This window comes from Heterocephalus glaber, unplaced genomic scaffold (genome assembly GCF_053883595.1).
Source record: "Heterocephalus glaber isolate CG9 unplaced genomic scaffold, H.glaber_assembly_v1.0 deba00001600, whole genome shotgun sequence".
Lineage (NCBI taxonomy): Eukaryota > Metazoa > Chordata > Mammalia > Rodentia > Bathyergidae > Heterocephalus > Heterocephalus glaber.
In genome coordinates, this window is record NW_028258372.1 from 38,153,851 (window position 1) to 38,177,332 (window position 23,482).

The 23,482-nt window shown below is 38.9% G+C and overlaps 1 protein-coding gene across 6 annotated transcripts in view; it reads left to right on the top strand.

Annotated features, from left to right (window-relative positions):
• The window catches only part of Ipo9 (importin 9), a 47,853-nt gene that overhangs the window by 9,496 nt on the left and 14,875 nt on the right, over nt 1-23,482 (top strand). For 5 of the 6 annotated variants that reach the window (XR_002388509.2, XM_087194157.1, XM_021242190.2 and 2 more), the window contains 13 exons: nt 5,154-5,215; nt 5,423-5,509; nt 6,454-6,655; nt 10,056-10,144; nt 11,408-11,494; nt 12,201-12,320; nt 12,410-12,510; nt 12,691-12,749; nt 13,642-13,793; nt 14,634-14,732; nt 16,236-16,342; nt 16,716-16,855; nt 19,265-19,424. Coding sequence is in view for 5 of the 6 variants with exons in the window: in XM_021242190.2 (XP_021097849.1) it covers nt 5,154-5,215; nt 5,423-5,509; nt 6,454-6,655; nt 10,056-10,144; nt 11,408-11,494; nt 12,201-12,320; nt 12,410-12,510; nt 12,691-12,749; nt 13,642-13,793; nt 14,634-14,732; nt 16,236-16,342; nt 16,716-16,855; nt 19,265-19,424 (1,465 nt within the window). In the remaining variant the exon portion in view is untranslated. The remainder of the gene's footprint in view (nt 1-5,153; nt 5,216-5,422; nt 5,510-6,453; nt 6,656-10,055; nt 10,145-11,407; nt 11,495-12,200; nt 12,321-12,409; nt 12,511-12,690; nt 12,750-13,641; nt 13,794-14,633; nt 14,733-16,235; nt 16,343-16,715; nt 16,856-19,264; nt 19,425-23,482) is intronic. The other variant, XM_087194158.1, reaches the window with a different exon arrangement.

Here is a 23,482-nt window from a genome sequence, read left to right on the forward strand (position 1 = left end):
TTACAGGTGTGCACCACCATGCTTGGCTTAAAGATGGAGTTTTTAATAGAGTTCTGGGACAGCTCTATACCCATTTAGAATTATATCTATATCCCATGTCATATTTTTAAAAACCTAAATGGATTGGGAAATTGAAACCATTCAAGTACTAATTTCTCTTTAAATTAAATTTTCTTTTTCCGCTACCCAGAATTGAACTCAGGACCTTGTGCTTGCCAGGCCCGTGCAGCACCACTGAGCTATATCCCTGGCCCATCTCTTTAACTTTAAACATAGAGAAAAACTTTCTAACTTAAGCCTCAAAAGCCAGTTGCAATAAAATAAAAGATTCATAAATTTGACTACTTAAAAATTGTTTTACAACTTGAATAGCAAAAAAAGGCAGAAAAAACTACATGTGAGAATTTTTTTCTCACAATATATATAGTACCACAGACAAAAGGATAATACAGTGGATACACAGTATACAGAATTTTTTTTCCTCCAATAGTGGGGATAAAACTAAGTACAGTAGACAAATATGTTACACTGAGCTATATCTCCAGCCCTTTTAGATTTTATTTTGAGATAAGGTCTTGCTGAATTGCCTAGGCTGGCCTTGAACTTGGAATCTTCATGTTTCAGTCCTCCTGCCCTCCACCCAGCAATTTTGAAGTACAAGTACCACTGCCCCTACCAACAACTCTTAGGGAACAAAGGACCAAAACCCTCAAAGACTACTGTTGAGGGGTTGGAGAACGGCATGGATATACAACCATCCTCCTCCAGAAAAGATTTTCTCATTATAGTCAGACATTAAAAAAAAAAAAAAAAAAAAGGTTAAACACACTTGTGATTGGAGAAATACAAATTAAAACAATATTGAAATGTCATTTCTCATCTGCCAGACTGACAAAAATTTAAAAAGTGGTAGCACATTTCTGTTGACAAAATTGGAGAAACACTTAATATATGGTGCTGGGGATCCAAGCTAGGGCCTCACTCGTGTTAGGCAAGCATTCTGCCACTAAGCTATACCCCCAGCCCTAAAAAATACTCTTGGATCTTGCTGGTGTGAGTACGAATTAGTGCAATCCTTCTGGAGGGAAATTTGACCACATCCAGTAATATTACACATTGTACCTCTTAAACCACAACTCTGCTTCTGAGAATGTGATCTGAAGGTATCACCTTCAACCATAAGAAAATGTGAACTGCCCATTTAGAGGAGAGTAGTTGAAAAAAGTGTGGTACATTTCTATGATATGTTATGCAACTGTAATAAAGAATGAGAAAGCTATGAACTGATTTGGAGTAATTTCCATGATATAATGTTAACTAGGAGAAAAAAAGGAAGTGCTAAAGAGTGTTTATAATATGTTACTTTGCATGTAAGCAAGAAGGGGATATAAGAAAATACACATGAGCCAGGCCATGGTAGCATATGCTTGTAGTCCCAGCTACTTAGGAAGCTGATATAAGGGCATCACTTTTGCAGGAGTTCAAGACCAGCCTAGTGAAACCTTGTCTCAAAACAAAACAATAACAAAAACTCCCACACATGCTTGCTTGTGTGAAAGAAATATAGGAAGGATAAATCAGAAACTGACTGATTACCTACCTTCACCGAGTCGGTGGTTAAGAGGTGGGGTGGGAAGAAGAAAGTATTGAGAACAAGTTAATAGGGATGAAGAAGGGGCAGTGCTTCTTGGGAATGCCTTTTTGTACAGCTTTGACTCTCAGAATCATAGTATTGTTTCATATACACCTCCCAAAATTAAATAATTAAAATTCAAAAATATGGAGAACCCAATGATACGAGTAGTAACAAATGAAATAACTTTATTACAAGTTAATAACATAAAATTAGATGCTGAGGAAGAAGCAACTAGCCCTAGTAACTTTGGGAAATTAGTATTTGACTGCTTATTGCCTAAAGTTAAAAAAAACTGAACAGAAATTATGTTTCCAGCCCGGGGATGTAGTTCAGTGGCTCTGTGCCTACCTGGCAAGCACAAGCACTCGAATCCTGAGTTTGATTCCCAGTACCAGAAAAAAAATTGTATTTCCCTTAATAGATCTTTTTCTCACAAGGATATGTGTGTGTTATAGTTCTGTAATTTTCTAAGATTGAACAAATAAGTAAATTCAGGCTTGCCATGAGGGTGAATGCCTGTAATCCCAGCACTGTGAGACTGAGGCAGAAGGATTGCAAACTTGAGCCCAGCCTGGGTAATTTAGCAATTTAGCAATATCCTGTCTCAAAATAAAAAGAGCTGGGGAATGTACAATGTCTAGTTCAATCTCTAGTACCACAAAAATAAATAAATTTATTGTAGATGATGAGAACCAAGTTTGTCACTGTCAGAGAAGGAAATTACAAATAAGAAAGAGAGAAGAATAGAGTGAACTTTGAGTTAATGGGTTAGCATCTGAGATATCAGTGTGATAGGCAGATATGTAGGGATACTGTATGTCCCAGCTCTGGTCTCTGAAAGGGTTGGGAGTAATGACACCCCAGTAGAAATGTACGTATGTAGAGCCCACATGTTGGTTTCTAACTAACCTAGTTATTCTCCACTAAAAGAACATTGATGCTTTTGGGAGAAGTTGCTTCTGGGGCCTGGGCATAGAAGATACAACATGAGCCTAGAATATCTTGTAATATATGAAAAGTTCTAGAAAAAGGATGGGGCGTATGAATATAACTACCCAGGAGCCAACTGGAAGGAGTTCTAATGGCCAAAGCTGGAACAATGTGGACAACAAAATAAATAATGATATTATTGGATTAAAACACATAGAATAAAATAGGTACTTATGAGTCCATACAGGCATAAATAAATAATTGAAGGGGCTGGGGATTTAGCTCAGTGGTGCTGCCTCCTGCCTTGCAAGTCCAAGGTCCTGAGTTCAATCCCCGGTATGAAAAAAAATTTTTTTTAAATAAATAATTGAATACAGAAAAAGGGACAGTTCTTACAGAAGAATTCCAATTACTAAGTGAGGAGAATAAAGAACAGCATCACCCTTAAGCAAACACTGTAATAGTCATTGCACACAGCGTTCGCATACAGATACCAAAATCACTGGGTGATGCATGTGCATAACACATTCCATCTACTACTCCACACAAGGCGTATAAACATGTAGTGCAACCCAGCCCCCCGCCCCCCCCAAAAAAGGAACGGGATTGAGCAGTGGAGGGAGGGAAGGGAAAGGACATGAGAGAAGGAATGAAGATGTGTTATGTACATGCACCAGCTCCACACAAGGAATGTAAACATTGTGTACTACACACGTGTACTAATAAATATTAAAAAACAAAATCAGTAGGCAAGAGTTTGAAAAGAAGTAGGATAGTAGCATAATTTCAAAATATCTCCCAAAATTTTTATCAAAGAGAAAAACAGTATCTTTATGGTGGAGAAAAAGCAGACCTCACATCAAGTAATCAAGGTTAACAGTAGCAGTAATACAATTTATCAACATTACTACCTGATGTGATCCTCTGAGAACACAGCATCACTTGCTGGTATTCTTTTTTCTTTTTTTTTTTTTGGTACCGGGGATCGAACTTTGGGACCTTCTGCTTTCAAGGCAGGCAGCAACTTGCTGGTATTCTTGGTAAAAATGCTTAATTTCAATCTAAACATGAGGAAATTTCAGGCAAACTCAAATTGAAACACATTCTACCAAATAACTGGTCAGTACTTACAAAAATGTTCTGATTGGGGCAGGGATTTAGCTCAGTGGTTCTGGAGCCTGCCTCGCAAGTGCAAGGTCCCAAGTTTGATCCCCGGTACAAAAAAAAAAGTTCTGATTATAACACTGATAACTTTTTCTTACATTTTTTTTAGTATGTGGCAGTAATTATGCTAAGCAGTTTACATGTATTATTTCATTCAGTTCTCATAGGATTGCTTAATATAGAGATACTATTATCATTTTGTCGACCAGGAAACTGGTATTTCGAAGGAAGAAAACTTGCCCAAGGACAGACATGGTAGTTTCAGAATTTGAACCTCAACTAACCAAAATCCAGGGCTTGTTCTCTTAACCAAACTAATCATAGCTACCTCCAGGTAGAGAGTAACAACAGGCTGATCATTCCTGCTTGGAGGCATAATATGCAGCTCAAAATTACTATTTGTATTTTGCTTGATGGAAATTATCAACACTTATATTTTTAGAAATAAGCCTGGGGTTTAGTTCAGTGGTTCCGGCACCTGCCTCTCAAGCACAAGGTTCTGAGTTCAATCCCTGGTACAAAAAAAAAAAAGAAAGAAAGAAATTTTATAGAAATAAGACTGTTGAGGGCCAGGGATGAAGCTCAGCAGCACAGTATCTGCCTGGCAATTGTGAGTCCCTGAATTTGATTCCCAGTACCGAAAAGAAAGAAAAAAAGAAATAATACTCTTGAAGCCAGGTTTTAGATTTCATTGTCTTGTAACTGGTAGTGTATATCTGGGAAATTCCTTTTTTACATTTTTATTGGTACATGTTTGAGGTACATAATGATTACATCCTCGTAGGGAGTTGATACATGGATATAACACATTTTAATTATGTTTTTATCCCCCTACCCCAAGTCTCTTGATCACCTTCCCTTTTGCAAAAGATTTATATCCCTATTTCCTATTATTTATTTTACCCTTTAATTATCTAAGCTTTGGGTTTCTCATAAGAGAAACCATGCAATACTTAAGCTTGTGTGTCTGATTTATTTCACTTAACATTGTGGTCTCAAGGTGCATCCATTTTCCTATAAATGACTCAGGTTTATCCCTTCTTATGGCAAAGTATTATCTGGGCACCTCCTGCATCTTCACCTTTTAAATTTTCCTTGGGTTACAAAGCCCCAGTTTTTACTTAGTTACTACATTCATTCATCTGGAGGAAGATGTTTCTATCTTGGAAGAGAAGGTGGCTGGAAGATGCCATGCAGTGATTGGAGAAAATAAGGGTACTGGAACTGCTCCTTGTGAAGAACTGTTCCCTGCAGGCCGGCTTGTTTCTCTTATCTGAAGAAATCAATCTGAACAGTTATAAGCACTTTTAGAAGCAGTGGATAACTTTCTTTATGAAATCTTTTTATGGTATCGGGGTTTGGAGCTTAAATTGCTAGGACTTTCTTGATGCTGTTAAACTCACAGTAAAGCTTTCTCTTTCAGAATTTGGTGTTCACTTGGCAGAGCTGACCGTTGATCCCCAGGGAGCACTGGCAATCCGTCAGGTAAGTCCAGACTGGGCCAATTTATGAGTAATTTCCTTTTCCTTGGTAATAAAATTTGCTTATGAGAAAGAGAAAGAATAAGGCCAATTTATAAATAACCTATGATTTTATACTAGATTAGGTATGATTCAAATGCATCAAGCTATATATGTGGTTATGTGTGAAAAGTCTTTTTCTGCTGTACTTCTTGGCTTATTCTCTTCACAGCTGGCATCAGTTATCTTGAAGCAGTATGTGGAGACCCACTGGTGTGCCCAGTCAGAGAAGTTTAGGCCTCCTGAGACTACAGAAAGGGTAAGGACAGTTGCTTGATTAATCTACCTCCCGAGATTTGAGGGACTATTTTAAGAGATTAGGCTTTCAACATTCTTTGACAGCATGGAGCAATCAAAAGACTAGGCTGAAGCCAGGCACAGTGGGACTGGTCTGTAATCCCGTCTACTCAGGAGGCTGCAGCAGCAGGATTCCAAGTTCAAGGCCAGTCTGGGCAATGTAGCAAGACCCTGCCTCAAAAAAGAGAAAAGAAAAGGGCTGGGGATATAGATCAGTGGTAGAGGGCTTGCCTAACATGTGCAAGACCCTGGGTTCAATCTCTGGCACTGGGGGGTGGGGGGGGCTAGGCAGAAAAAGAAATCTAAAATTGGAATTAAACTACCAACTTCAAAAGGCTTGAGCATTAAGTGAAACCGTGTTTTTGCCTAGTAGAATACTGTGCAACCATCTTGGACCCCTAAGAATTACTGAGATACAAGGTCTAGAGTAACACTGTTCTTTGGAACCTTCTGCAAATATGGAAACATTTTGGATCTGGAATGTCCAATAGGAGGCCTGATATGGCTTTTGAGCACCTAAAAATCTGGTTCCTGTAACTGAGGAACTGAATTTTAATTTAATTTTTTTTTTAATTTTATTTAATTTTCATTGAAACAGCCACATGGAGCTAGTGGCAACTGTAATGGCCAGCATAAGTTTAGAGATTACTGATGAACTCTGTGAATGAATCGTCAAGTTTTCATGTAGGAATTTTCTATAGATATGAAGTTTTTTGTGAGGTTTGTTTATTTGTTTGTTTTGGTTCCAGGGATCGAACTTAGGGCCTTGTGAGGCAGGTGGTGGCACCACTGAGCTAAATCCCCGGCCCTGTTTTGTTTTTAATATAACATAGTTCCAAACTGGACTGGGCTCTGCCAGTGACTTATAACCTGATATAACGGCAAGTGGACTTTCCTCCTCCACAGGCAAAAATCGTTATCCGGGAGCTACTACCCAATGGGTTGAGAGAATCAATAAGCAAAGTGCGTTCCAGTGTTGCCTATGCAGTGTCAGCCATTGCCCACTGGGACTGGCCTGAAGCCTGGCCCCAGCTCTTCAACCTGCTCATGGAGATGTTGGTGAGCGGAGACTTAAATGCAGTCCATGGAGCCATGCGCGTGCTGACAGGTACCAGAAGTCTTTTTCCTGGTATTGGTATTTGGATCCTAAGTGACAGGCACACTTACAAGAAGCTGTGTGATAGGGTGGCCCAGGCGGAAGACTTGCTACAAATGCTATTCCTCTCCTCCAGTTTTTTTGCAAATATTATTCCTCTCGTAGTTTTTACTTCCACATCTACTTCCTTGGCTCATTTTAAGAAATTAAGTTGGCATAGCACTGCTTTTACCATCAAACCTTATTACTTATGGGTGTAAAGGACTGGGGGCATAGCTGCAGGGTAGAATCATCCCTAGTATATATGAGCCTCTGAGCTCCAGCCCCAGCTGGAACAAAAAGTAAAGAAAAGAAAGATAAAAGAGTACAAGAATACCATAGTGATTGAGTATTTAGATATTTTAGGTTCATAGTCTGGCTTCACCTTTAACTTAGCTTCTTTGAGCCTAAGTTTTTTTGTCTGTAAAATTAAGATGATAAGTGTCTACTTCAAAGTAGCTTTTGGTGGTTTAAGCTAATCTGTGTAAAGTATTTAGCACAATAACATGTGGTAAGCACTCAGCAAAATTTGGTCCTTATAATTACCATCATTATTATATATTAGCCATTAGCCAGCTGTATATCCTCCTGAAAAATGTCTCAATTAATGAGTTTCATTTTTATAGTGATAATGTGGAAAATCAGCCAATGAAGTGAGCAGTTACTAGAACTCAAGGGTTTGTATTCTACTGTTGAATTGAACAGAGTTAAGAATGGTCATATGTGGCTGGGGATGTGGCTTACTGGTAAATGTACTTGTTTAGTGTGTGTGAGGCCCTGGGCTCATTCTCTAGCACTGCGGGGGGTAAAAGCAAATAGAAATTTTACAGAAATATAAGAAAAGGCCAGGCATGGTAGCACACGCCTGTAATTCCAGCACTTGAAAGGCTAAGGCAAGAGGATCACTGCAAGTTTGAGGCCAGTCTGGGCTACATAGTGAGTTCAAGACCAGCTTATATTACATAGTGAGGCCTTGTCTCAAAAAAAAAAAAAAAAAAAAAAAAAAAAGAAATATAAGAAAAAAAGATACAAAACCATATATCTGTATTATCCCGACCATTATTTAGCTAGCTTAGAGAATACAGTCTTTGGTATCGTTTTTCTGTTCTGAGAGATTGATAAAAATGCTTCTAACTTTCAGTGCAGGGAGATTTGATGAATACCTGGTCTAAGACTGATTACCCTATCACTCCCTCCCAGAACCTGCTTTCTTCTGTCCCTAAGTATGGCCTGAGTGTCCAGGTGCTATGTGAGTTCTGCTCTGCTTCCAGTCCTGTAGATAAGGACAGTAGGAAATCCTTCAAGAAATCTATCTGAGCTGGGCGTGGTGGCACAGGCCTTTAATCCCATCACTCAGGAGGCTGAGGCAGGAGAATGGTGAGTTCAAGGCCAGCCTGGACTACATAGTAAGACACTGTCTTGAAAAGAAAAAAAGAAAGAAATCTGTATCTAAACTTTAGTCATTTTAGACAGATCTTTTAGAAATTATTCTATGTGAGGCCCTAGAATATAGGAAACATCCCACCTATATTTTATCTTGTTTCTCTGTGACCTGCTAGCTTAGCTGAATTGTATTAGCTACTTGTGAATGCCAAGTCCACGCTTTGAATCTCAGTTTACAGAGCTAGGCATCTAAGCCAAATCTTAGTCCCCGTGATACCAATGGTAGATGATATCAGTTCTATGTCAAAGTCAAATTCTTCTCCATTTGTTTCAGAACTTCCTCTTCCCATGCCCCAGGTGCTTTTTTAAACTGTCTACTTATATGTTCATTGGTTGCTTGTGACAAAACTTTAGTTTTTGCTCAGATGAAATGCAGTTACCAAAAAAAAAGATCCAAATGTTTCTTGTTCATATTTTTTGCTTCCTTCTTATTTCCCTTTCTTCTGCTTTTTGATTCCTTATTCAGTGACTCCACATACTCCTCCATGGAATTGGGAGAGTTCTTTATTTATAGCATCATAGTACTAGGATAACAACAGATATATTTTCTACCTATGAAAGGAAGCCTATTCCCTCCTAATCTGCCAACACAGTGGATTCCTTTTGATAGACCTGAAGAAAAAGGATGATTGTACATTTATCCTGATTGGAATGCTGAAAAGCCCTCATTGTAGTGGACTAAGGAAATTATTGTTCAATGAGATCATTTTTCTGTCAGCCAAGGGAAAGAACTGGTAGGGAAATTTGTATCCTTTTGTAATGGAGTCATCAGACATAGAGTGGATTGCAGCCAATTTCCACTCCCAAATAACTCCTTCAAATATTTTCAAAAGAGGACAAACTATATGAACTCTGAAAATAGAAACTCAGGTGTGTATAAAAATAGCAGAACATTTGTGTATGCATAGGAACCAGTAGGAGAATGGGACTGATTCTCTTCAGGGGTTTTTTGGTGTTTGCTTTTGAGGCAGCATCTTGCTGTATTGCCCAGGCAGCCTTGAACTCCTGTACTCAAGTGATCACCCTACCTCAACCTCCTGAATAGGTGGGACTGCAGCATGCACTGCTGCACCCATCCTCTTTGAGGTTTTGTTTTTTTGTTCTTGTTTTTTTTTAATATACTATCCCTGTCTTCTTTCATTGAGCCTTCTCAATTATTTATATATTTATAAAAGAAAACTAAGCCTTATGGTGTGAAGGAAATGCAAACATAGCAGCTAAGAATTAAAATACTTGATTCACAAGATACATCTTTTCCTGTAGTCTCAAAGAAGTTTGGAGGTTGAAGTGTTGGTATCGCAACCCTTTTTTTGACTTACCAAATGACCTCAGAAAACTTACATTGAACTTTAAATGTATAAAGTGTGGCCGGCCACAGTGGTACCCACTTGTAATCCCAGGTGCTCACAAGACTGAAACAGAATCTGGTAATTAAGGCCAGTCTTGGCAACATAATGAGAACTTGTCTCCAAAAGAACAAACAAACAAACAAAAAAACCCTGTAAAATGTAAGTTGAGACGATTGGGAATAATCACAGGAGAGTAAAAAATACAGTCACTTCATTAGTAGGGTTAAATCACTGCATAAAACTTGTTAGCATTAATATGCTGTCCATCATATTTGTTTGGTCTGAGTCCTGGAATATCTAAATAAAGTAGAACACTCACTGTTCAAAGGTCAGGATTTATTCTTCATGAGGAAGTCACAGCTAGTACAGAAGATAAAACCTTGAACATTTGATCTTCATTTGACTCATAGGGCTTGATGTTACCCAGGATAGTGGGGTATATTAATTCCTTTTTCTGCCCCAGGATAAAGGCTGCCAGGCCAGTGTCCTTACTTGTATGCTGACAGCGCTATCTAGAAACAGTTTGAAACTTTTCATACTTAATGGCTTACATTTTGATGATACTACTCTTTTCTTTGTAGAGTTCACTAGAGAAGTGACAGACACACAGATGCCACTTGTGGCTCCTGTCATTCTCCCAGAGATGTATAAGATCTTCACCATGGCAGAGGTATGGAACCTCAGCTCCCTGATTTCAACAAAGAGGGCTGTTCGGGCTGTGGTTAGCCTCCACCTCTCTGGTGGGAGATTATTGTGTTTGCTACTGATCCCCACCCCTAAAGACTCAAACTGACAAAGATCTAGATCAGAGTCTGAATTAAACATAAGACTTTTCACTCACAACTGCAGGCCAGCCCTTGATGAAAGAGTGACCTATCTTCATATACTTCATATTTCTTGGCATCCTCTAATCCCGAAATGCCTAGAGCCTTTATTGCTGCCTCTAGCCTTCTGTTCAGGATTTAGAAATAGTCTATCACTTCTTTGCACAAATAGATCCTTTTTGGTAAGTGTGTGGTATTAGAGATTGAACCCAGGACCTTTACACTGCGCTACTCCCCAACCCCTTTTTTATTTTTAATTTTGACACAGGGTCCTGCTAAGTTGCCTGGGCTGTGCCGTAATTTGCACCCTCCTGCCTCAGCCTCAGTAGTGCTGGGAGTACAGGTGTGCGCCATCATGTCTGGCTCAATAGACCCTTAATATGTCACATATATAGTATGCCAAATATGTATATTTGAATATCAAGCTGTATATGAATGATAACTCATTGACAATAAGGTATAGATGTATAATGGTTAACGTTTCAACCTCCCTGTTCTTCTGCTCTCGATCAGTAGTGTACATCTTAAAAGAAGTGAATTTAGAGCTGGAGATATAGCTCAGTGAGGTGCTTAGCATTTGTAAGGAGGCCCTAGGTTTGTTTCCCGGCACTATGAAAGAAAAGGAAAGAGGGCTGGGGATTTAGCTCAGTGGTTCTGCTGCCTGCCTCGCAAGCACAAGGTCCCGAGTTCGATCCCTGGTACCAAAAAAGAAAAAAAAAACAAGAAAAAGAAAGAGGGCTGGGAATGTAACTCAGCAGTGCAGCATCTACCTGGCAAGCACAAGTCCCTGAGTTCAATTCCCAGTACCAAAAAAGAGAAAGAAAGAAAAGAACCAAAGAAATACATTGGCCACATTAAGTTACCCTACAAAAATCTTTTTATAAGGCTAATTCCAAGAAGTTCTGACATTCTTAGTCTGCTACCTTATATTCTCTGAATTACAGAAGTTTCTCTCAAACATGAGTGAATATTTCCCGTCTCTGTAGGAAATCTAATCTCATGTGAGGATTGATCATTCCTCATAGTAATAGTCTTACTTCTAGTCTACACACACACACACACACGCGTACACACTCCAATCTCAGGGTGTGCTGTAACCTTTTTCCTAGGTGTATGGTATTCGAACTCGGTCCCGAGCTGTGGAGATTTTTACTACTTGTGCCCATATGATCTGTAACATGGAGGAGCTGGAAAAGGTAAGTGAGCCTTTGAGTAACCAACAGACTTCATATTAAAGTCTTTGTTAATGCCTTCCATTGCAGCAAAGCAGTGGCTCCTTGTCATAACCAATATTGTAGGTAGACTTATCATTTTGAGTAAATGTTTAAATTTGTATATAGTTTATTTCTTCACACACCTTATCCCATGTCCTTTTCATATTAGTTTCCCTAGAACTTTTCTGTTGTTTTATGGCCCTGTTATGTGAAATAGACCTAGCTGCAATATACTGATTCCGGGGATTCAGAAGTCGTTATGGGAAAGTGGTCTGGTACAGTGACCTCTAAGTGGACTGTGGTGCAGAACTGAAAGTGTAGTTAAGGACATTCTGTGGGATCTTTGGAGGCACCTCTATGCCCTTCTGATTGGGGCCTGAGCCTGAAGAGAGCTTTAGATGCCTCAAATCTCAGTGACTAGCCACAAGTGAGGGGGCACCGCCACTCAAGAGGCTGCAACAGGATGGCAGATTTGAGGCCAGCCTGGGCAGCTCAGTCAAGCCTGTGTTTCAGAATAAAATAAAAAGGGCTAGGGAGGCAGCCCAGTGGTAGACCATTTGCCTAGCATGTGCAGAGCCCTTGGTTCAACACCCAAGTACTCCAAAAACAAAACAGACTTTGTGTGATATATATATTGAGGCCATGGACTAGATGTTTGTCCAGGGTTACCTTTGATTTCTGTTATCAGGGTGCAGCCAAAGTCCTCATCTTTCCTGTGGTGCAGCAGTTCACAGAAGCCTTTGTTCAGGCCCTCCAGATACCAGATGGCCCCACATCCGACAGTGGGTTTAAGATGGAGGTCCTAAAGGTAAACATTTACTACAAGTGAGACTGGGAGTTTGGAAAGTGTAGTCCAAAACTACTGATTACATTCTTGGCTGTTTTTCTCCTTCTCAGGCAGTGACAGCCCTGGTGAAAAACTTCCCAAAGCACATGGTGTCCTCCATGCAGCAGATTCTGCCTATTGTTTGGAACACCCTAACAGAGAGTGCAGCTTTATATCCTTTCTTGAAAACCCAAGGGATCTCGTACCACCTATAGTTGGGAATCTAGCCTTGGGTCTCACATTCATGTGGTTCACTTTTAAGTGTCTGCTCTTAGCATTGAACTACTTACATTCTCTTGTAACATATGTGTAAAGCAAACTCCAAATTCTGTTTCTTTACTCTTCTTCATACTTATGTGAGGACAGAAGTGAATTACACAGAGGAAGTAGAAGATCCTGTGGATTCTGATGGTATGTAGTTTATATGATCTTGACATAAATACCAGTTATTGGGAAAAGGGATCTGGAATCAGGTTTCCTTTCATTGTATTAGATGTGAAGAACTGAGAATTGACCATCTTTATTCTTCATAGGCATTTGCAAAGAACCATGTACTCACAGAATTTCTGAGTTGGACCAGATTCTTTAAAGGCCACTTAATCCAGCTACTTTTTTGTGTTTTGTCTAGTTTAATTTTGAAGTCCCAGATGAAGATATTTTCTTTCTGTTTTAAGTATTTCAGATCAAAAGTAGATAAGCTGGAAAATACATTCAATGTTTCTGATTTTTTTACTTGAAAAACCAAAGAGGGCTAGGGGTGTAGCTCAGTGGTAGAGTGCTTGCCTAGCATGCTCAAGGCCCTGAATTTGATCCCCAGCACTGCAAAATAAATAAATAAAAGAATAATTAAAAAGAAAAATAACTGGGTATGATGACACACACCTGTAATCCCAGCACTAGGGAAGCTGAGGCAGGAGGACCACTGGAGGTTTGAGGCCAGCCTGGGCTACATAGTGAGTTCAAGACCAGCCTGAACTATATAGCAAGAGCCTGTACCAAAGCACCCCCAAAAAAGAAAAAAACAAAAATTGGGCCAGGGATTTAGCTCAGTGGTTCCACTGCCTGCCTCAAAAGCGCAAGGACCTGGGTTTGATCCCCAGTACCACAAAAAAAAAAAATTGATTAATATCCTCACAGTTCCTTTCTTTGACTCTTCAACCTCCTCTCACAATCCTTTGGGATAGTGATTAGCAAGTACTTTAAGTATTCATTAATTTGCAAAGATAATATAGTTTATTTCCAGCATACATGCTTTCCTTTTGCTTTCTTATCATTAATTTCTTCTTTTGTGTATTTCCTATAGGTGAAGTCCTGGGTTTTGAAAATCTCGTCTTTAGCATTTTTGAATTTGTCCATGCCCTACTAGAAAATAGCAAATTCAAAAGCACTGTTAAGAAAGCCTTGCCTGAATTGATTTACTATATTATCCTGTACATGCAAATCACTGAGGAGCAGGTAAATAATATTTAACAGTTCCCAGCTTGTATTTGGAAAGACAACTTGATGAATGTGAGGCCTTGGTGAAGTAAACACTTTATTTCTGAAAAATGAGCACTAAAAATAACTTGATATGAAGTTCTAGGAAAGTTTTTTTTTTTTTTTTTTTTTTTGTACTGGGGATCGAACTCAGGACCTTGCGCTTGCAAGGCAGGTGGTGGCACCGCTGAGCTAAATCCCCAGCCCTCTAGGAAAGTTGACTTTTTTTTTTTTTTCAAATTCCTAGGTATTTGGATTTTGAGAACACTTTTTCCATTAGGAAAATCTGAAGGACAGTAGTCAAAGATCCTGATATTTAGCAGAACCTTTTGCTTCGCTATAAATAGTGAAATATAGTGATTAGATTATTAGCCTGGTCATTTAAGAATAAAATGTTGCATCATATAAAATGGCACAAAAATTGACATAATATTTTTAGTAAATATCCCATCAGACCTAATATAATCAGAAAATCAGTTTATCAAAGTAATACCTGGGCCGGGGATGTAGCTCAGTGGCACAGCAACTGTCTGGCAAACGCTAGGCCTTGAATTCGATTCCCGGTACAAAAAGAATAATAGCTGATTGACAGCAGAGAACAAGTGTTCTGCCAAATTCAAACACAGAATCTTCTAGAAAGTAGTACCCATTACTACATACTTGATAAAGGATTTGTTTCTCTACAACAAAAAGAAAAGACTTTTGAAGCCAGAATTTTTAGGATGAAAGGTTGTGAATTCTTCCCATGTCTGATGGAAAGAAGGAGCATGTAAACCAGATTGGTAGCCTCACAAAGACCTAACTTCATCATCTTTTCAGATTAAAGTATGGACAGCCAACCCCCAACAGTTTGTAGAAGATGAAGATGATGATACTTTCTCCTACACTGTTAGAATCGCAGCTCAAGACCTGTTGCTGGTGAGTTACTTTGATACTTCAGCAAGTAACACTTGAGTGTTTTTCTTCCTAGACATGTAACCCACAGTGAGCAATACTGTCGAGTGGCTTTATCTCAGACTTTTTTGTGCGAAATACAAGAGAGCTTCTCAAATGAAATGTGAGGCTCAGATTCTGAAGTTGTTGCTTCAAATTCTGATTTACAAGTAAATATTAGATGTAAGAATCCCCCAGAGGATGAAGACTAAAGGGTAATTGAATCAAGAACATTTCAGTTTTATCTACTCTTCAACAAGACCAGCACAAACCAGAGTTTGACAAACTTAAATGAAAAAGATTACTGACCGGTGGACATCCCTACCTCTGCCTGTGTTTTCTTTGTCTCTTATGACTAGAGCTCAGGGTTGTCAGTAGGCTGAAGTGCTGTAAGGAAGCTGCCACTTGCTTCTTTTCGGGTAGGAGATTTGTTGGTGAATCACTTCTGACTATTATTTAGTATTTCTAAAGCACCTGTGAAAGATTGTAGTAGTTTTGAAGGCTAGGAGGGTAGCCTAATTTTTCCTTGACCAGATTCTAAAAGAATAAATATCGGGTCCATTGCCATCTAAAGCTGAATCTGTCACTGTCACCTATACTTACTGAATAGAGCCAACGGAAGCAACTAGTTAGCCTTACAGTGCCTAGGCTCTGCAGAAACATAAGTGTTACATAATTTCATTATAGACTCTGAGCTAATAGAGTCACGTTTTTAATATACCTAATCAGAGTTTAGCATATATATGTGAAAGAGTTTGAACCATTCCCTTTGTGTTTTTGGGGGTTTTGTTTTTTGTTTGGTACCAGGGATCGAAATCAGGACCTTATGCTTGCAAGGCAGGCACCGTACCACTGAGCCAAATCCCCGGCCCCTCCATTCCCTTTTTAAAAAAAAAAAATTTTTATGTCATACAAGTAGATATTAATAAAGTATTTTTTAAAAAGTCTTCCATGAAAAGCAAAATTTCATAAATTAAGGAATAACATTCGTTAATACACTGTGTACCATTATCTTAAAAGAATGGCTGAAATGTTACACTACAAGTCACAGACAAAAAAGACTCAGAAAAAAAGAAACAGATAATAGCACAAAACTTAATTTTCAGTGAACTAAATTAAGGACCTAGTGGTATAAATGAAACAAATTAGCATATGTATTGAAATATTTTTGAAACCACGGAATATAAAATTTGGGGAATTATTAGAACTTCTCCCTACTTCCTATTTCTCTATCTTCTTTTTTTTTTTTTTTTTTTTTTTTCATTAAACCATTCACTGGTTTTTTTTGGTACTGGGGTTCGAACTCAGGACCTTACACTTGAAAGATAGGAGGCAGAACCACTGAGCTAAATCCCCAGCCCAAACCATTCACTTTTTTTTTTTTTTGCCCCATAAACCATTCACTTTTAATAGTCCAGACTAAAGCAATTTGCAGTTAAAAAGCATTTACTACGCACATAAGATTTTTTAGCTCTTCTTTCCCCCTAGGCAGTGGCCACAGATTTCCAGAATGAGAGTGCAGCAGCCCTGGCCGCTGCAGCCACTCGGCATTTACAAGAAGCTGAGCAAACCAAAAACAGCGGCACTGAGCACTGGTAAGAGCGAGCAGTCAAGGTGCTTGACTTGTGACTGTTTTGGGCATCAGACCTGAGGCAATCAAAGCCTTATTTTGAATCATCTTTTCTAAAGAAGTTTTACCTAATCTCAAAATGCTTTTTTTTTTTTTTCTGTTTTAAAATAACCTTAAAGGGAAGGACTTTATTTTGTGTTAATTAGAAAAATCTGTTACTAAATTTATTCTTACTTTTGGTGCCGTTTAATAACTGTGTTTAGATGAGAAGGACAAATAAATGGCCCTTCTGGGTCAGATTATGTTGAAAGGTCCTTTCCTGAGTCTTCTCCCCTCAAATACTTTTCTGTTGTTGGTAGTAGAGTTTGTTTTTCCAGCCTGTGGTATCCTTCTCACAGGTGGAAGATCCACGAGGCCTGCATGCTTGCCCTTGGCTCAGTGAAGTCCATTATCACTGACAGTGTAAAAAATGGCAGGATTCATTTCGACATGCACGGGTTCCTGACCAACGTCATCCTTGCAGACCTCAACCTCTCGGGTATGTTTCTGCCCGGAATCTGGAAGATTTTTAGACCTGCCTTCAGCACAGTTAAATTTGTCTTCTAGACAGGTAGTAGACCAAGTGTTCTTGTTTTCTTTGGGTGGGCATTCTATGCACTATAGGATGCGAACTCATCTAAATGCCTAAAGCAATACAGGGACCTTGGGCCAAATATCACCTACTAAGAGACTGATTTTGTATAGTTCATAATTCTTCCACACTGTTCATGTTTGCTTCCAAATTAGTGCTCCCATTTGTGACTGTTGTTGGCATTTGAATGGAATGCATACCTGGTTGGTATGCCTAAGAACTCTGGCTTGATTTAATAGGTCCAGAGCACCAGTCAGACCCATTCTTCTGTTTGCTTCCTGTCATTTTTCTCACGCTATACTCTTCGCCAATATTCATGAATGGGTTAGCTGCTTGCCTTAAAGTTGCCTTAAAGAAACAAGTCGTTACTATCAGACTGATTTCTCCAGAGTAGTAGCTAAAAATCATTGCCTCTCACTGTGACATTTGCTGCTACATTGATTCTACCCATGCCATGCCTATTCTCATCCTTAGAGACACATATTGTCCTTACTTCCCTACTCAGTACTTAAATCCTGGAACATTTGGGCCATCCTCAATCCACTGGCCTACCTGCCTTTCTTAGGGTAGCCCTGGGAGTAGCTTACATCATTTAATAACATTTTACTCTGAGATTCTAAATAGATAATCTGTTATAGGATTTCTTACCCCATCTTTTCCATTCTTTGAATCACAAAATTACAATTATTGCACATCCGGAGCCCAGATTCATTGGGAATATCTTGTTTCACTCTGTACTTGTCATGTACTGCATCAAATGATAGTTGCTGAATGTGTTTTCTCTCTCCTAGAATGTAAGGTCTTAGTAGAAATCATATCTGTTTATCAGTGTATCCTAGAAGCCCTTGTCAGGTAGTAGACGTTCTGTTAAATGAAAGTGTCAAGATTTCTCAAACCCATCAACATATTTCTTTATAGAGTTTGCCTGGCAAAGAATCTTCAAAAATTTATTCTATATTCTAAAATTAGTATTTGAAAAAGGCTCAATATGTAACATTTGTTAATCCTGTCTATAGCTAGAGACTTTTCTGTGTCAGCCATTCTCATACTTTCTGGTCTCAGAACCACTTTATATTCTTAGAAATTATCACCAGTCCCAAAAGTACTTTTATGTGGGTTTTATTTATCAAAATATAACATACTAAAAATTAAAACAAAAGTTCTTTAAAATACAGTAATTGTACTTACATATATTCCATTAGTTTTCAGAACCATGCTATTACATAGCCTCTGGGAAACTCCACTGTACATTTATAGAAGAGAATGAAAAGCACTGAAGATTTCTTAGTATTATTATAAAAATTGTTTTAACTTTAGAAACTTCCAGGAGTTCATGGACCATACTTTGAGAACTGTTGTTTTATGAAATGTATTGTGTAATATTTGACTGGTTTGTTAGGGTCTATTCAATAATTTCTGCTAATCAGATGTTTTTATCTGTGTAACTAAGTTAAGTCCTATGTCAGGCTGATTAAGTTTAGTCTCCTCAAGCAGCTTATTGTAATCAGGAAATAGTAATCCTTATACCATGACTGGAATACCAAACAAAATACACAGCATGTAAGGTGCTAAACACAGAATTACAGTGGCTCAGAGATAGGATTACTTTGCCTTGAGAAATCAGTTAGGTGATAAGCACAGAGCTGGTAAAGTAAGATGTGTGTTGCTGGGGACGGATATATACTTCAGTTAAGAATGCATAAAGGGAAATCATAGCTAATGACAGAATCACTGATTTTAGGGAACTTTGAGTGCCATGGTGACTAAGGTGGTCTTTATTTGGTAGACTGTAAAATTCACTGGCAGGTTATAAAGAGAAGAATGGCATGATGAGAACTGTAGTTTATAATGTTCTATCAATGGTCCAAGAGTAGGAAGAAAATAGCAGTGGTAAATATATGTAGAAGACTAACGTAGTAGTGCAGGTAGAGAATAATAAGAGGGCTGGGGATTTAGCTCAGTGGTTCCGCCGCTTGCCTCGCAAGCACAAGGACCTGAGTTCAATCCCCAGTACCAAGAAAAAAAAAAAGAAGAAGAATAAGAGTTGAGGCTGGGAACTGGATTGGTAAAGTCTCTAGTTTCCAAAACTCAAGATCTGCTTTCCCAATAGGCAGAAGTGCAACTGGGAAATTGGTTCTCTACCAGATCACACATTTGCCTTTACCGTATGAGATCATCCTTTTCTCTCAAATGACTTGTATATATTATGTAGTGTCCAGTTACTTGTGAACCTTTGACAAGTGGAGATAGGAGGCAGGAAGGGTATGTAACAGAGCTTTCATCATCCAACCTATAATTCCTCTGTCTTTCTCCCAGTGTCTCCTTTCCTCTTGGGTCGGGCACTTTGGGCTGCCAGTCGGTTCACTGTTGCTATGTCCCCTGAACTGATCCAGCAGTTCCTACAGGCAACAGTTAGTGGTCTTCATGAGACACAACCCCCATCAGTTCGAATTTCTGCGGTGAGAGCCATCTGGGGGTGAGTATGTTACTGTAAGGTGATAAGAAGTACTAAGCTTGAAGCAGTTACAGAAAAATGGATCTTTGCCCTTTCGCTCCCCTTAAGTTTAAGAAGGATAAAATCTCTCGGGGGAACTGAGATAAGAAGTGCCTGACTTTCTCATTTTTCTTGTGCTGGCTGGAAGGGGCAGGACATGGCTTGGCTGGTAGCTGTTGCACCCTTTCCCCTCACCTCCCTTTACTCCCTCTCAGCGTCTCCTAGTGGACTGGGACAGCTTGCTTCAGTGTTTTTCCTGGCAATCCTGCTCCACTCGCCACTCCAACATGTGTGCAGTCAGTCACCATAGTGCTCCCCAACTCCTGACACTTTAGACACTACTGTTGCTTTTTTGAGGAAGGGAGGGACCTGGCCCCTTATTTGCATACTGAACACTCACATCAAGCCTTCCAGAAGATTCTCATATTTCTGACTTGCCTCTCACTGACATGAGCTTACAAGCTGCTATATAAGAGCACTCCCCAGCCACTTCTTGGGCTTTAGTCTAGGAGGGCTTCCTCCTGTGTACTGACGCACACACACAGACACACACACACACCCATGCCGCAGCACAGGCCCTGTTAAAATAAAGACTCACTTTGGTGATCTGTGGAGAAAAAAGAATTACTTTAAGAGAAAATTACCTAGGAGAGACATCCCAAACTGTGATTGTCCACTATTTTATGTTGGATGGAAATTTCTCCAATGATCTCCTTCAAGACATCATCTTGAATGTTGGAAAGAAAGGGGGGAAAAGTAGATTGGTAACATGGTTTTTATGAGTCCAGAAGATACACTGTTCCCTTTTGCTCCTCACTGTCTTTAAATTCATTTCATCTCTGGAACCATGTAGGCCAGTTTCTTATATTTCAAAGATGAAAACCTAGGGCTTTGAGAGAAGTAACTTGCCTGTTTGTAAAATTAACAAGTGATAGAAGTAGGTCCAAGCCACAGCATTGTGTTGATGGATTGCCTCTGTATAAGAAACTAAATTTGGGGCCGGGAATTTAGCTCAGTGATTTTGCCGCCTGCTGCACAAGCGCAAGGACCCAAGTTCGATCCCCGGTACAAAAAAAAAACAAAACTAAATTTGGAAGAATGTGGCCTAGAAACACTGCTTTTTTTTTTTTTTTTTTCCAGTTTTATCTCTTTTCACAACTGATGCTCTAGAGGCTCAGTAGTCATGTATTTATATTTCAGAGTGGGCCACAGTTGTTTTAAGGAATATTTTCAGGTCCAAACTTAATCATCTCAGTTGAACCCTAAACACTGCCAACACAAAATTTATCTTCCACTGCGTGCACTATCTCTTACCTTTTGAGGTGGAGACTGAGACACCATGCATTGTTATACATATCTCTTTAGAAACCATTGAGGACCTACTTATTCTATCTGTATTTGGTAATTAAATGTTATAACCATGAACAGAACACCATCTTTTTCTGTACAATTAAAGTAAAATAGATCTTTGGCTCTAAAATAGTTTAAAATATTATTGTGTTAAGAGACTAAATACAGCTTTTTGAAATATTCTGATGTCACTTTGCATGTCTGAGAGCCCTACCCTAGTTAAGGCATGACTATTAAGGATTTTTCTAGGCCAGTGGTCACTGCCTGTGTCACTTCAGGCCTTTGTAAAACTTGATTTCATTTATATCCATTAATTATTTCTTGAGGTACAATGGTATCTCAGTTCACAAATGCTTTTGTTTGCAAACAATTTATTTCACAAACAGTAGCATTTGGAAAAAATTTTTTTTTGTTTGCAAACTCCGTATCAGGTGACTAACACAGTGACAGCCATGTTTCCCACATGAACACAGACATGGCCATCTTTTCCAGAATTGTGTAATGAATAAGTTTATGAATCAAAACACCACTGTATTAAAAAAAAAGAAAAACATCCCTTGTGATAAGTGTCAGTATATGATTGAAAGCATTTTCCGGCTAAGAACCAAACCATTCAAATCTTTGTGTGTGTCTCACTTGAAATTGCACATTGGGCTGAAGGTAGAACCAGGGTAATAAATTCTTTTTTTTCGGTATGGGGGATCAAACTCAGGATCTTGCACTTGGCAGGCAGGTACAGTGCCACTGAGCCACATCCCCAGCCCTCAGGGTAGTAAACTTGAAAGCAGGTATAAATGAATGATAGAGATTTGTCTACTTTGTATTGTGATTTTTTTAGAAATGTTCAAAGTTGCAAGCTGAGAGAGGAGCTTGGTGTGAATGTGGAAGTACGTAGGGTAAAAGGGAGCACATTACTTTCCAGGGTGTTTTAGACAAGCAGCAGTATCTGTCAAGCACCAGTTTACATTGATTCTCTGCAGAGATTAGGATACAATGAATATATTTATATGTTTAAGATGTTTATTTGTTGGGCCAGGGATTTAGCTCGGTGGTTCCAGCGCCTGCCTTGCAAGCACAAGTCCTGAGTTCGATCCCTGGTACCAAAAAACAAAAACAAACAAAAAAGTGTAAGATGTTTATTTGTTGATAATGTTTATATTTTACAATCAGAAAAAAATACACGAAGATAGCTTTTTTATTTTTAATCATTAATGTATACCTCTCATTGACTACATGGTCAGCGGTTTAATGGTTTTCCTGGAAGCTGTAACATCTCTCTGAAAAGTGACAAAAGCTATGGACCTGCATGCCGAATACATGGACACTCAGACGTGTTTACAGAATTTTACATACAGGGATAGGCACTGAATCCCTCAAAGCCTGTCTTTGGATCCCAGGTTAAGAACTATGCTATGAAGAGATTCTAGCTTTTCTTCACAGCCACAATTCTCTGTTTGGTCATTTCTGATTTAGTTTTCCAGCCAATTGCAATCCTGGCGTATGTCTTTATCATATTATTTAAATGTCTTTCTGCCGTTGCTAGCAATCTTTTAATGGTCACACTACTCTTACATTTTTCTTTTGCTCCAGCTTTATTCTTCCCTGTCATAGTTTACATCATTGCAAACTCCCTTAAATAAATTTTGAAACAACATATTTATTGACAAATAATTATATTTGTGTTATATTTTCAAATTGTATTTATGCCAAACTTTTCCTGAAATCCAAAGTTAATGTATCCATCGCTTATTATGCATATTAGAATAGACTGCTTATAAGTACCTGAAAGTCAACACTGACTACAGAGCTTACTATTTAGTCTCCTAGCTTATCCTGCCTATCCTTTGCATTGGTAAAGGTATGAATCTTGAACTTAAAGATAGAAGTCTTATATTCTCTGTTTTAATAGAGAGCCCAGTTCTTTGCCTTTTAGATCTTGATTCCTTAGCCTCTCATCTCTTTTACTGCTACCACCCTAGAGTGCATCCTCAACTTTCTTGCCTGGATTATTTCAGCAGCTTCCTGATCTCCACTTCCAGCCTGACATTGCCATACCTAGATTACTTGAGCTGTCCAGGTGCTATTTCTAAAATGGAAACCTGATATTGTTGCTCTTATAGTAAAAATCCTTCACGGCTCCTAGTTGTGCTCTTCAAGCTGAGACACGGGCACCTCAGGAGAAAGTCATATTACTCCAGGCGGTCCAAGAAGCACAATAGAAATAGTCTTCCTGGGGTGTCTGTTTTCCTTGAAGACTTGAGGATAGGATAAGGTGCAACTGAAGCATTAGGAGTAATTTGTTTAAAAAAACTTTGAGAAACATGGACTTCCAAAATGCCCAAATTCTCTTAACATGGCATACAAGATTTGGTGTTATCTGGACAGATGACCCAATCTCTCCCTGTGATCTAAACGACTATAAAATTTAAATTCATTAGAGGAACAAGTAACTATAACTCTTTAAATTTAGGGGTAGGGGGTGGTTATGGCACAGCCAAGTACTGTGCTAGTAGAGAGGTGGACCCACAACTACCTCCAAGGAGTTGAGAGCTGATCAAAGCCAGATGCCGCCTCAGTCTTCAGGAGAAGTTAGGCCTGAGCAGTGTAGTATTGAAAATCAAAATGAAAGCCAGGCAAAAGGTACACACCTGTAATCCTAGTACTCTGGAGGCTGAGTTAGAAGGGTAGCA